The 14820-nt window shown below is 38.9% G+C and overlaps 2 protein-coding genes across 4 annotated transcripts; one reads left to right on the forward strand and one right to left on the reverse strand.

Moving 5' to 3' along the window:
- Window positions 1-428: 428 nt before the first annotated feature.
- On the forward strand, window positions 429-4406 carry LOC146503290 (caspase a-like). 2 transcript variants are annotated; one of them, XM_085130599.1, is made up of 8 exons: window positions 429-545; window positions 2045-2329; window positions 2446-2540; window positions 2672-2848; window positions 2950-3199; window positions 3296-3466; window positions 3604-3713; window positions 4082-4406. In XM_085130599.1, the coding sequence occupies exons 2-8, from the start codon at window positions 2149-2151 to the stop codon at window positions 4184-4186; spliced, it is 1089 nt and encodes a 362-aa protein (XP_084986725.1). In that variant the 5' UTR covers window positions 429-545; window positions 2045-2148; the 3' UTR covers window positions 4187-4406. The 2 variants fall into 2 exon arrangements, with proteins under 2 accessions (XP_084986725.1, XP_084986724.1); XM_085130598.1 differs by having other exon boundaries at window positions 433-562.
- A 3636-nt stretch (window positions 4407-8042) lies between these two features.
- On the reverse strand, window positions 8043-12032 carry LOC146503291 (caspase a-like). 2 transcript variants are annotated; one of them, XM_085130597.1, is made up of 8 exons: window positions 11916-12032; window positions 10125-10409; window positions 9914-10008; window positions 9606-9782; window positions 9255-9504; window positions 8987-9157; window positions 8743-8852; window positions 8043-8374 (listed from the first exon to the last, which is right to left on the reverse strand). In XM_085130597.1, exons 2-8 carry the CDS (start codon window positions 10303-10305, stop codon window positions 8270-8272), a joined length of 1089 nt encoding a protein of 362 aa, XP_084986723.1. In that variant the 5' UTR covers window positions 10306-10409; window positions 11916-12032; the 3' UTR covers window positions 8043-8269. The 2 variants fall into 2 exon arrangements, with proteins under 2 accessions (XP_084986723.1, XP_084986722.1); XM_085130596.1 differs by having other exon boundaries at window positions 11899-12018.
- Window positions 12033-14820: the final 2788 nt, after the last annotated feature.

Here is a 14820-nt window from a genome sequence, read left to right on the forward strand (position 1 = left end):
CCGACGTGACAATCATAAAAACAATCTATTTGTGCTCTCAGATGTGCATGAAAATAAAACTGTTGATGGATGAGAATTACAGAAATTACAATCTGTTTACATTAAGATCACTTTATAATCTAGTTGAATTAAATCTCAACGACAGTAAATGAGCTTGTGTGTTTATTATATAGTGTGATTAATTTGCATGTACAATGACACGTGGACCTTTATAGCGCATGAGGGTTTTTCGTTTATGTTTTTTGTTTGTTCGTTTGTTTGTTTGTTATGGCTCCCAAGTGAATGGTTAGCATGGGTGCCACGGTGTTTTATAATGTTACAGTATAGTTTTAGCCATTATAAGTTACAGTTTAATGTTACTCACGTCAAAGTAGGAGCACCACAGGCCTGCTTTGACTTTTAAACACATATTTATGCGCTGCGCGGTACTACTATGTAGGTCATATGCGGAAATGAGGAGCCTTATCGTTCATCTCTGATAGCAAACATTACGCAAGCATAATCAGGTTAAAGTCAGCAGCAATTTAAGCAGGTTGGCCACACAAGTTTTGAGCAATGGCAGGTAAGAGCACACGGACTAAATGCATTTTATTCTACGTTGTCATATATGAGTTTAGCCAGCGAGCAGGAATGCAGCACAATAGGCATAAAGTGTTTACCACCACTGCATTGTGTTACGAACGTTTTGCGGAAGACAGCGGCGGAAAATATGTATTCTTACACTTTCGACAGTTTTGCAACAAAAGTGTTTGTCAGACAAAAGTTTGAATAGTGCGATTCGACATTTGTTATTTTCATTCATGTTTATGCCAGGTTGGATCCATACTTTGGTTTTGCACCGCGGAAAATTATTCCCGCCCGGATGTCTGTTGTTGAAAAAATCGTCTGGTGGAAGGGTTTCAGAGATGAGAGGAGCGAGGGTTTAAGTTTCTTTGTTGACAACTATTTGCGTTATGTATACACACTGAATCCACGGAGGCTGTTCTTTAAGTACAACTTCTAAAGATGAGAGGTCACACATTTCCAAAGTGCGACAGGATAGCATATAGAGTTTGTTTTGTTTGTTTTTTATTAAAATATCCAAATTTGTATGTTGACGACAGGCATCGGTAATGGTTTCGTTATGCACTAAAACAGTAGCTTCGTTTTTACTCTGCACTTTATGAGGAAAAAGGACATATCAGCCATTTCCTCGGTCAATCCGAAGAACACCAGGCGTTACTATAATATGGCAGGGTGTCCTACGTAGTGCGCAAACATTCACTCTTTATATGGAACCAGCGTTTGAAATGCTGAAGTGATTCATGCACATGAAATGTTGTAGATTCTAATCTCTCAGGGGATCATTCTGTAAATGTGGGTCTTTCACCGTTAACTGCATTAAGATGCCAGATTATTAGATACAACTAATACATTTTACTTTGTTACAAAGCAATAAATCTGTACATAGATCACAATGTTTGTGTGGTATCGCAAGAAATGAGTTGGTTATATAAATATATGAGTATGCATAATAGTTATTATTCATAGATACCTACATCCTGAGTTCCTGTTATTCATCTGAAAGAAATAGAATGAGTGTGTTGTTACAATGGTAATGCAGTATTGGTTCTGTGTTACATTAATGTTGTAAGAAAGTGAAAGAAGGGTGTGTCCTGTCGAGACAGTAGAAAATGGATACTGATGTTCTGTACATGCCCTGAAAAGAAGGTTCAGTAAACCACTTGCAACGATACTCCATTGTAAGGCTCAGTTATTTTATTTTTATTTTTTGAAGATGCAACAGTTTGCTTTTAATTTAAAAAAAAAAAAAGACTATTCAACTTTTAGAGTCATTGTGAAAACCACAGTTTGTAGTGATGCTGACATGTGTTATGCGTTACTGCTCCCCACCACAAAGTGAAGGGTATTCGATATATTAAATAAAATATATTAAATAAAAACATCAAAATGTATACATCGCCCACTTAGTTTGAGATGAAAAGTTTTCAAAGGTCAGCAGTCTTTCTAAACATTTCTAAAAATGACATATTCTCTATTCCAGATAAGGAGCTTGACAGGGTACGGCCAGACTTTGTGAAGGGTGTGTCCGAACCGGTTATAAAGCTGCTGCTTGACAACCTCGTAAAAGATGGTGTGCTGAATAATATGGAGAGCGAGTCAATACTGGAAGAGAATGGCAGCAGAGCTGATAAGGCGCGCTGTCTCATCGACATTGTTAAGAAAAAAGGAGACAAGGCCAGCAGCAAGATGATCGTTCACCTTAAAAGTGGAGACTCTTCACTTTACGAAAACCTTGGTTTGTCTTGCAGTCAGCCTCCTGAGGCAGGTGAGAAACCTGAAAAATATTTTTATTAAAAAATATAGTGCAGAAGATAATGTAATGATCACACAGGTACAAACAGAATAAAATACATTATTTCAAGCAATAATCTGTTTTGTCAGCCCCAGCTCCAGATCCTCAGAAGCCGCCGGAATGGTCAAATACACTGATCCGCACGACTGAGCAATTCTGGAAGATGAAAATGGATGATAAAAGTGTGAGTCATTCACAAAACTCATGTAAAATATCTCAGTTTGATAATAAGAAATAAAGTGTTTTCTTATTAAAGTTAATGTTGAGACACAAGATAGATTTTTCAACTTTTTTCCCTTTATTTTTGTTTTCCAGATTTACCATGTGACCAAAGACGCCTTTAAAAATCGCGTAGCTCTGCTGATCACTAACATAAAGTTTACTGATGGGAAATTCAATAGAAATGGAGCTGAGAGAGACGAGGAGAGCATGAGGAAGCTGCTCTCTGCTCTGGGTTATGAAGTGGTGAAACACACAAATCTCACGGGAAAGGTATTTTTATTAAAAGGGAAAATCTGGGGAAAACTTTTATGTCTGGTTTGTTTTGAGATACAGTAAGTTATGCCTTGACTTTTTTTGTTATGTTCTTACAGGCAATTAATAAGGCTCTAATTGACTTCTCCAAACATCCAAAACTCAAAGATACAGACAGTGTGTTGGTGGTTATAATGTCTCACGGGAAGCTAGGAGCGGTCCTTGGTGTCGACTGCAAAGAACCCCTTTGTGATAATGAGGAACAAGATGCGTATGAGGTGAACAACATTTACAAGCAGTTGAGCTCAGACAAGTGTCCTGCACTTCTGAACAAACCCAAGATCATCATCATCCAGGCCTGCAGAGGAGGTGATCACCTTCTGTTCTTACAGTTACAAAAAAAAGGATTAAGTTATAGATTTGCTGGAGTCTTCTTATCTTACAAGTACATTGAATATGTTTCAGAGGGGAAAGGAGCTGTGTTTGTTAGTGACTGTGCAAAGCCAGATCTGGTCTGTGATGACTTGAACCAGCCAAGTCCATCCCTGTTTGCTGATGAAGAGGGCTTAGAAGACGACAGTCTACGATGTGTACACAAGGAGAAAGACTTCATTTCTCTTCTCTCCAGCACTCCAGGTCAGTGTAGCTAGGCAATTATTAAAACTTAGTGACACACGCAGTGATGACACGCATGAAGCTGTAATGATAACACCCCCCCCCCCCCCTCCTCAAAAAAACTATCCAATTTCTGTCTCTGAATTTTCTTCCTGCAGATACTGTGTCAATAAGACACACGAGTCAAGGGTCTATCCTCATACAGTACATTGTTCAGGTTTTCAACACCTTTGCACATCAAGACGACATCGATGAGCTCTTTAGAAAAGTAAGCGCTGCAAGTGTAAATTGTTTTATACTTCTTGGAAGCAAGTCTCATTACTTCACAACCATGTCGATACTGCTTGTGACATTTATGTGGACAGTTACTTTAAAGCAATATTCAAATTACACTTCAATTATCACTGGGAAATAGTGCATGTACAGTATTAAAAGTAAAATAATAAAAGGTTAAAAAGAAGGTTTTCAAAGCATTTTTCATCTCCTGGAAGTTACGCTTACAGGAATCAATGAGTGTCATATCTGTCACTTGTGTTTCTGGTACATGTGGAAAGTTGTATTGCTATAGTCAAGCAGTAATTACTTTGTTCTCGTGTCATTAGTGTGATAATGTTGTACATCATTTATATCATACAGGTGATGGAACGCTTTGAAGACTTCGAGGCTCAAAACAGGAAACAGATGCCAACAAAAGACAGATGCACACTGACAAAACGCTTCTACTTCTTTCCAGGCCTCTGAGATATTTTTACAGTTACTTCAACTTTGCTGCCATTTCAATTGATGTTTTTAGTGCTCAAAGTTAGGTCATTTTGTAATTTCCAAAGAACTACAAAGAGATGCAAACCTAGAAGCAAAAAGATGACATGATCTCACAGTTAGACAAAAACGGCCACAATAAGATGCAAAATAGCTACAAACAGATGGAAAATACAATGATAATAAAAATGTAAAAAGAATGAAACAAAGCTACCATCTGTCTGTCTCCTTTGTTAAAAAAAATCCTGATGACATTTGTAGCTTCATGTGAGACCCATGCACACAAAACACATCAACAGTGAAATATCCTCTATGTGGCAATTGGCGACGGTTGGATGGACGAACTGGAAGAGACATCCAGCAGAAACAGGGTCAGAGAGGGACAGTCATACTCTCTTCCACAGCGTGTCTTTGTCCTATCTTCCTCCCTTCACCCCATCTTCCCCGAAGATAGGCACCCCTCCCTCAACCTGGTTCTGCTAGGGCTATCTTCCTGTTATAAGGGAGTTTTTCCTTCCCACTGTCGCTAAACCTCTTGCTTGCATAGGAGTCCATATGACTGTTAGCTTTTCTCTGTTTTCTTTGTATTATTTTTTTTCTATTATTCTAGAGTAACATGTAAAGTATCCTGACATAACTGTTGCTGTGTTTTCATGCTATAAAAAAACAAAAAAATAAAAATAAAATGCGCTTTGCTTTTATTTTCCACTCACTGCCTTTCTCTCTCTTTGGATTCATACACCACTGCTGCATTTAACTTAAGTAGTTACTACACTCTGCCTCTCTCTCCTACAGAGTGTCATGCTCTCAGTTCTTCTGGTCTCAGTTCATCTTATTTAGCCGACAATATAAAGTGCCCTGAGGTGACAACTGGTATACTGGTTTAATACAGATGTAGATTGGTATTGCTATAGGGCTTTTGCTATACTGGTCCACTTGATGGTCATAGCTTAGAAGATTTTTTAAAGGATTTTTTTTAATTTTCAGTCCTTACAATGCCCCAGGGGCACCAGCCACTGACAGGGAGTGTGGTGGGGGAAATAAGCCCCCACACCTGGGGATGCCCGAGACTTTCAGAAAGAGGTAAAGCCTAAGACCCAGCCTGACACATACAAGTCCTTCGCAAAAAATTAGCATATTGTGATAAAGTTCATTATTTTCTGTAATGTACTGATAAACAGTAGACTTTCATATATTTTAGATTCATTACACACAACTGAAGTAGTTCAAGCCTTTCATTGGTTTAATATTGATGATTTTGGCATACAGCTTATGAAAACCCAAAATTCCTATCTCAAAAAATTAGCATATTTCATCTGACCAATAAAAGAAAAGTGTTTTTAATACAAAAAAAAGTCAACCTTCAAATAATTATGTTCAGTTATGCACTCAATACTTGGTCGGGAATCCTTTTGCAGAAATTACTTCTTCAATGCGGCGTGGCATGGAGGCAATCAGCCTGTGGCACTGCCGAGGTGTTATGGAGGCCCAGGATGCTTCGATAGCGACCTTAAGCTCATCCAGAGTGTTGGGTCTTGCATCTCTCAACTTTCTCTTCACAATATCCCACAGATTCTTTATGGGCGGCACGGCGGTTGCCCGGGGCGGCATCATGGTGGGGGCGGCATCACGGCTTGTTCTCATGCTGCCCCGACATCATGCCAGCGCATATTGGGAATGGCATTGGTTTTCTATCGCCTATTTGCTGGGAGTAAGGGCGCCCTCCGTTTGCGAGGTGCGCCTGCTGCTTGCGGCACAGGCAGGAGAGGGCGGGGGATGCTCTGGCTGGCTGGAGCAGCAAAAATTACCAACTCGCAAAATAAAACAAATTACAAACAAACCAACAAACACGAAAACAGCAGACATCATGATACAGACTTATAATTTGCACCGATGTTTTTTCAAAATTCTATACTCGAAAAGTGAGCGCGAGAGCCCTCGGTGCGCCTGCTCGCTGCTGAAGTCAAAGTAAACTTTATTGTCATCTCCGCTACATACAGTCCAGTATACAGAGAGACGAGACGACGAGGCTCCAGTTACAGCAGTGCAAGCAAACAAACAATAAATATAAGAAGAGTAAGAAAATAAATATACACTTTAGGATCAGGGGTAAAGGGATCAATAACAATTTAAAATGTATATTTTATATTTTGTTGATTTAAAGTCTCACACACAACCCGTTTTTAAACTCTAAAAAAAAAAAGGAGAAAAGAAGAGGAGGAGTAGAGGCCGGGGACTGAGCCTGCCTATTTGCCTGTCAACTTTACGCAATAATGCGAGAGGTGGAATTGCTCGCTTGTTTATTAAAGTGCTTGAAAAGTTTACAAAGCAATGTGATCGGCTCGCGATTCAAACTCTTAAAACATCACAGGCTCTAATGCAACAAGGGGAAACTCGTTGTGCTGCGGTCAACAAAAACTATGGCTACCCAGCCCTCCTCTCTGTCAAAATCAAACCAGTGAAAGACAGACTGACAACGCCCTCTTAATGTCGCCGCTAGCACCCACGTGACTCCCGTTACACATCACCATAGCAACCAAACAAATGAAAACCCAGTGATCATTAAAATTCAATACATTTAATTATGACTCCTACAAGGAGAAACGAGCAAAAGATGCAGGTAAGCAGATGTGTCATTGGATAATGGCAGGTCATGTATCCTAAAACATTAAGAATCAGGATACTTTCTTAATCCCTAAGGAAATTATGTGGGTTACAGTTCCTCCAGGAAGAAATGGTAAAAATAGTAACAGTAACAGACTAAACTCCAAACAATATATACAATAATATAATATTAATTAGTCAGTGTCAATTGTTGATTTGTCCTGTTCTCATTGTGTGACGAATTATGATGTCTGTTTAGTAGCCGTTTGCATACAACGTTTGCATACAACGTTTGCATACGCTGTCTCTCTCTTCATGTGTGTGTGTGTGTGTGTGGGGGGGGGGGGGGCGCCAGAGGGGGTGTTTGCCCAGGGCACCAAACAGGCTAGGACCGCCACTGCCCAGGTGTGGGGGCTTATTTCCCTAGCAATACCAATCTACATCTGTATTAAACCAGTATACCAGTTGTCACCTCAGGGCACTTTATATTGTCGGCTGAAGGTCCTGTGGTATAAATAAACAAACAAAAAAGCACAATTACAGTCAGATGACCCCCTTTGAACAAGCACTTAACACCAGTGGATTCTTTTTTTAACAGGAAGATGTGGCGACAAGGGCAGAGATGAGAAGAACTGAGAGCAAGACACTCTGTAGGAGAGAGAGGCAGAGTGTAGTAACTACTTAAGCTAAATGCAGCAGTGGTGTATGAATCCAAAGAGAGAGAAAGGCAGTGAGTGGAAAATAAAAGCAAAGCGCATTTTATTTTTATTTTTTTGTTTTTGTATAGCATGAAAACACAGCAACAGTTATGTCAGGATACTTTACATGTTACTCTAGAATAATAGAAAAAAAATAATACAAAGAAAACAGAGAAAAGCTAACAGTCATATGGACTCCTATGCAAGCAAGAGGTTTAGCGACAGTGGGAAGGAAAAACTCCCTTATAACAGGAAGATAGCCCTAGCAGAACCAGGTTGAGGGAGGGGTGGCTATCTTCGGGGAAGATGGGGGGAAGGGAGGAAGATAGGACAAAGACATGCTGTGGAAGAGAGTATGACTGTCCCTCTCTGACCCTGTTTCTGCTGGATGTCTCTTCCAGTTCGTCCATCCAACTGTCGCCAATTGCCACATAGAGGATATTTCACTGTTGATGTGTTTTGTGTGCATGGGTCTCACATGAAGCTACAAATGTCATCAGGATTTTTTTTAACAAAGGAGACAGACAGATGGTAGCTTTGTTTCATTCTTTTTACATTTTTATTATCATTGTATTTTCCATCTGTTTGTAGCTATTTTGCATCTTATTGTGGCCGTTTTTGTCTAACTGTGAGATCATGTCATCTTTTTGCTTCTAGGTTTGCATCTCTTTGTAGTTCTTTGGAAATTACAAAATGACCTAACTTTGAGCACTAAAAACATCAATTGAAATGGCAGCAAAGTTGAGGTAACTGTAAAAATATCTCAGAGGCCTGGAAAGAAGTAGAAGCGTTTTGTCAGTGTGCATCTGTCTTTTGTTGGCATCTGTCTCCTGTTTTGAGCCTCGAAGTCTTCAAAGCGTTCCATCACCTGTATGATATAAATGATGTACAACATTATCACACTAATGACACGAGAACAAAGTAATTACTGCTTGACTATAGCAATACAACTTTCCACATGTACCAGAAACACAAGTGACAGATATGACACTCATTGATTCCTGTAAGCGTAACTTCCAGGAGATGAAAAATGCTTTGAAAACCTTCTTTTTAACCTTTTATTATTTTACTTTTAATACTGTACATGCACTATTTCCCAGTGATAATTGAAGTGTAATTTGAATATTGCTTTAAAGTAACTGTCCACATAAATGTCACAAGCAGTATCAACATGGTTGTGAAGTAATGAGACTTGCTTCCAAGAAGTATAAAACAATTTACACTTGCAGCGCTTACTTTTCTAAAGAGCTCATCGATGTCGTCTTGATGTGCAAAGGTGTTGAAAACCTGAACAATGTACTGTATGAGGATAGACCCTTGACTCGTGTGTCTTATTGACACAGTATCTGCAGGAAGAAAATTCAGAGACAGAAATTGGATAGTTTTTTTTGAGGAGGGGGGGGGGTGTTATCATTACAGCTTCATGCGTGTCATCACTGCGTGTGTCACTAAGTTTTAATAATTGCCTAGCTACACTGACCTGGAGTGCTGGAGAGAAGAGAAATGAAGTCTTTCTCCTTGTGTACACATCGTAGACTGTCGTCTTCTAAGCCCTCTTCATCAGCAAACAGGGATGGACTTGGCTGTTTCAAGTCATCAGAGACCAGATCTGGCTTTGCACAGTCACTAACAAACACAGCTCCTTTCCCCTCTGAAACATATTCAATGTACTTGTAAGATAAGAAGACTCCAGCAAATCTATAACTTAATCCTTTTTTTTTGTAACTGTAAGAACAGAAGGTGATCACCTCCTCTGCAGGCCTGGATGATGATGATCTTGGGTTTGTTCAGAAGTGCAGGACACTTGTCTGAGCTCAACTGCTTGTAAATGTTGTTCACCTCATACGCATCTTGTTCCTCATTATCACAAAGGGGTTCTTTGCAGTCGACACCAAGGACCGCTCCTAGCTTCCCGTGAGACATTATAACCACCAACACACTGTCTGTATCTTTGAGTTTTGGATGTTTGGAGAAGTCAATTAGAGCCTTATTAATTGCCTGTAAGAACATAACAAAAAAAGTCAAGGCATAACTTACTGTATCTCAAAACAAACCAGACATAAAAGTTTTCCCCAGATTTTCCCTTTTAATAAAAATACCTTTCCCGTGAGATTTGTGTGTTTCACCACTTCATAACCCAGAGCAGAGAGCAGCTTCCTCATGTTCTCCTCGTCTCTCTCAGCTCCATTTCTATTGAATTTCCCATCAGTAAACTTTATGTTAGTGATCAGCAGAGCTACGCGATTTTTAAAGGCGTCTTTGGTCACATGGTAAATCTGGAAAACAAAAATAAAGGGAAAAAAGTTGAAAAATCTATCTTGTGTCTCAACATTAACTTTAATAAGAAAACACTTTATTTCTTATTATCAAACTGAGATATTTTACATGAGTTTTGTGAATGACTCACACTTTTATCATCCATTTTCATCTTCCAGAATTGCTCAGTCGTGCGGATCAGTGTATTTGACCATTCCTGCGGCTTCTGAGGATCTGGAGCTGGGGCTGACAAAACAGATTATTGCTTGAAATAATGTATTTTATTCTGTTTGTACCTGTGTGATCATTACATTATCTTCTGCACTATATTTTTTAATAAAAATATTTTTCAGGTTTCTCACCTGCCTCAGGAGGCTGACTGCAAGACAAACCAAGGTTTTCGTAAAGTGAAGAGTCTCCACTTTTAAGGTGAACGATCATCTTGCTGCTGGCCTTGTCTCCTTTTTTCTTAACAATGTCGATGAGACAGCGCGCCTTATCAGCTCTGCTGCCATTCTCTTCCAGTATTGACTCGCTCTCCATACCATTCAGCACACCATCTTTTACGAGGTTGTCAAGCAGCAGCTTTATAACCGGTTCGGACACACCCTTCACAAAGTCTGGCCGTACCCTGTCAAGCTCCTTATCTAGAATAGAGAATATGTCATTTTTAGAAATGTTTAGAAAGATTGCTGACCTTTGAAAACTTTTCGTCTCAAACTAAGTGGGCGATGTATACATTTTGATGTTTTTATTTAATATATTTTATTTAATATATCGAATACCCTTCACTTTGTGGTGGGGAGCAGTAACGCATAACACATGTCAGCATCACTACAAACTGTGGTTTTCACAATGACTCTAAAAGTTGAATAGTCTTTTTTTTTTTTAAATTAAAAGCAAACTGTTGCATCTTCAAAAAATAAAAATAAAATAACTGAGCCTTACAATGGAGTATCGTTGCAAGTGGTTTACTGAACCTTCTTTTCAGGGCATGTACAGAACATCAGTATCCATTTTCTACTGTCTCGACAGGACACACCCTTCTTTCACTTTCTTACAACATTAATGTAACACAGAACCAATACTGCATTACCATTGTAACAACACACTCATTCTATTTCTTTCAGATGAATAACAGGAACTCAGGATGTAGGTATCTATGAATAATAACTATTATGCATACTCATATATTTATATAACCAACTCATTTCTTGCGATACCACACAAACATTGTGATCTATGTACAGATTTATTGCTTTGTAACAAAGTAAAATATATTAGTTGTATCTAATAATCCGGCATCTTAATGCAGTTAACGGTGAAAGACCCACATTTACAGAATGATCCCCTGAGAGATTAGAATCTACAACATTTCATGTGCATGAATCACTTCAGCATTTCAAACGCTGGTTCCATATAAAGAGTGAATGTTTGCGCACTACGTAGGACACCCTGCCATATTATAGTAACGCCTGGTGTTCTTCAGCTGGAAAGGAAATAGGAAATGGCTGATATGTCCTTTTTCCTCATAAAGTGCAGAGTAAAAACGAAGCTACTGTTTTAGTGCATAACGAAACCATTACCGATGCCTGTCGTCAACATACAAATTTGGATATTTTAATAAAAACAAACAAAACAAAACAAACTCTATATGCTATCCTGTCGCACTTTGGAAATGTGTGACCTCCCATCTTTAGAAGTTGTACTTAAAGAACAGCCTCCGTGGATTCAGTGCGTATACATAACGCAAATAGTTGCCAACAAAGAAACTTAAACCCTCGCTCTCTCATCTCTGAAACCCTTCCACCAGACGATTTTTTCAACAACAGACATCCGGGCGGGAATAATTTTCCGCGGTGCAAAACCAAAGTATGGATCCAACCTGGCATAAACATGAATGGAAATAACAAATGTCGAATCGCACTATTCAAACTTTTGTCTGACAAATACTTTTGTTGCAAAACTGTCGAAAGTGTAAGAATACATATTTTCCGCCGCTGTCTTCCGCAAAACGTTCGTAACACAATGCAGTGGTGGTAAACACTTTATGCCTATTGTGCTGCATTCCTGCTCGCTGGCTAAACTCATATATGACAACGTAGAATAAAATGCATTTAGTCCGTGTGCTCTTACCTGCCATTGCTCAAAACTTGTGTGGCCAACCTGCTTAAATTGCTGCTGACTTTAACCTGATTATGCTTGCGTAATGTTTGCTATCAGAGATGAACGATAAAGGCTCCTCCTTTCCGCATATGACCTACATAGTAGTACCGCGCAGTGCATAAATATGTGTTTAAAAGTCAAAGCAGGCCTGTGGTGCTCCTACTTTGATGTGAGTAACATTAAACTGTAACTTATAATGGCTAAAACTATACTGTAACATTATAAAACACCGTGGCACCCATGCTAACCATTCACTATCTAATAAACACACAAGCTCATTTACTGTCGTTGAGATTTAATTCAACTAGATTATAAAGTGATCTTAATGTAAACAGATTGTAATTTCTGTCATTCTCATCCATCTCATGCAAAAAATAATGTACAGAGGAACCTGGAACCGTTACAGTTTTATTTTCATGCACATCTGAGAGCACAAATAGATTGTTTTTATGATTGTCACGTCGGCAAAATATAAAAGCATCATATAATAGTGCTCTAGAGTGTAAACAAAATATTAAGATACATTATTGTATCTTTAGATGTGATCATTCATGTTGATATTATTGCTTTGAAAAGTAATGATGATGAAAGATGAGCATGTTCACTCCACATTTCTTTAATTCATAAAGTCTCGGCAGTAGGGATGAGTGTTCACGAGGTTTTCGTTTCCTCCTGTGGATAAAAACATAAATACCAAAAATCAGGTAACGGTTAAAAAAAAAAAAACATGGTGCCAAACAACAATGCGTAGAGATTAAACATAACCTAAGTGGCATCAACTAAAGTCAAAGCCTGATAGATCCTATTTCTGTATTTCGGTGTCAAAGTACAACATCAGTTTGTGACACTATGTCATAAAATCAGGGTTAAAGCCTCCTTTTGCTCATATGTGTTGATAAGCTCCACTGATGTATCCCATCTCACCTGGTCAGACAATCAGACCCAGCTCAGCGAAAAGCAGAGGATCTCTATTTTGAAGGTGAGAAATCAACTTGTTGCTGGCTAGATCTCCTTTTTTCCTCACAGTGTCAATGAGGCAGCGCGCCTTGTCGGCTCGGTTATTGTTCTCCTCAACTATTGACTCTCTCTCTCCATCATTCAAGATGCCATCCTCCAAAATGTCATCCAGGAGCTGGTCAAGAAGAGGTTGATTGTCAGTTGTTGATTTGTCCTGTTGTCATTGTATGACGAATTATGATGTTTGTTTAGTAGCCGTTTGCATACAACGTTTGCATACGCTGTCTCTCTCTTCAAATATGTGTGTGGGGGGGGGGGGCACCAAACAGGCTAGGACCGCCACTGGTTTTCATAGTTATTCAGAGCAGACACTTCCAAGTAAGGCAGGTGAAGGGAGGGGGATTACTTGTGAACTGAAACTTACTGAACTTGTTTCTCTTCTTCGAGATCTTGCAATGATAGATAAGAATATCTGTGGTCTTGATGCAGTCAACCGTACAGGCATAGTTCAGTGTATTGGAAACACTCAGCAAAGGAACGGTAGATGGAAAGAAAATTATTCTATGAAATGAAGAGAGATGGCGATTTTTCTCTGGTTATGTTTTTTTTTTTTTTTTTTTTTTCTCATTAACGTATAATATTGGCCATTAAAACATCGTAGAGTTGAAATGTTCAGTTCAAACATGACGTGACATGTTGTGGTAATTCAAAGGACACGGAAATGTTGATACTGTCGGTAAACTGCTTTTATCTCATCTTTCTGTTTTCTTTGTCAGCAGCCCAAGTTTCACGTTTACTCCCTGTTCCTTATGTCTGCCTTCTTTTTAAAGCAAGCTGTTTTGATCATAATTCAGTATACACAAAATGCATTTATTGTAAGTTAGGCGTGAAAATATCTGAAAATAAATTGAAAATAAATTAAGTTATAAATGCAAGATTTGAGAGTTTATATGCCTAACGTGCAGCAGATGAACCTATGAAAGTAAGAAGAAACATTGTCACGAAAGCAGCAGCTTGTCTATGCACGTTAGGCATAGACTGTCTAAAACAAACCTGGAGGTTAGTTTTAGACAAGCAGCAGCTTGTCTAAAACTAACCTCCAGGTTCATTATGACATCTATAAAGAGAAACTTCACAATTATAATTTACAACTGAGGAATGCAAGGAGGTCCTACTTCTCTGACATCATCACCAAAAACAGTCATAATGCTCAGGTCTTATTTTCTACAGTTGACAGGCTAACAAACCCTCCTGTGTCAGTGGCAGCTGAACTTCATTCGACCATGGCCTGCAATGACTTGCAGGTCAAATTCTTCACAGAAAAAATCCAAAAGATTAGACAAGCAATTGGTACATCAACAGCAGATCCAGAATATGTACTGTGTCCACCGAAAAACTGTTTAAACACCATGAAACAGTTTCACCCGATTAACAGCAAAGACCTGGAGGACATCTTAGCTCAACTGAACTCCTCCTCTTGCTGTTTAGATGTCCTGTCAACAAGTTTTTTCAAAAAGGTCTCAAAGACCTTAGAGTCAGACCTGTTACAGATCGTGTGTTTCCAGAATCACTAAAAACTGCTGTAATAAAACCTATACTAAAAAAGGACAATCTTGACAAGACACAAATGAACAACTACAGGCCGATCTCAAATCTTCCATTTTTAAGTAAGATCATTGAAAAAGCAGTTTCTCAACAGCTCAATTACTTCTTAAAACAGAATAACTGCTATGATGCCTTCCAGTCAGGTTTTAGACAGAACCACAGCACTGAAACCGCTCTGACCAAAGTGTTTAATGACATATGTCTGAATACAGACAGTGGAAAAATGTCAGTCTTAGTTTTACTGGATCTCAGTGCAGCATTTGATACAGTTGACCACAACATATTACTCAAACGACTGGAGAACTGGACAGGTCTTTCAGGAACTGTACT

The sequence above is a fragment of the Neolamprologus multifasciatus genome, chromosome 14 (assembly GCF_963576455.1).
Source record: "Neolamprologus multifasciatus chromosome 14, fNeoMul1.2, whole genome shotgun sequence".
Classification (NCBI taxonomy): Eukaryota; Metazoa; Chordata; class Actinopteri; order Cichliformes; family Cichlidae; genus Neolamprologus; species Neolamprologus multifasciatus.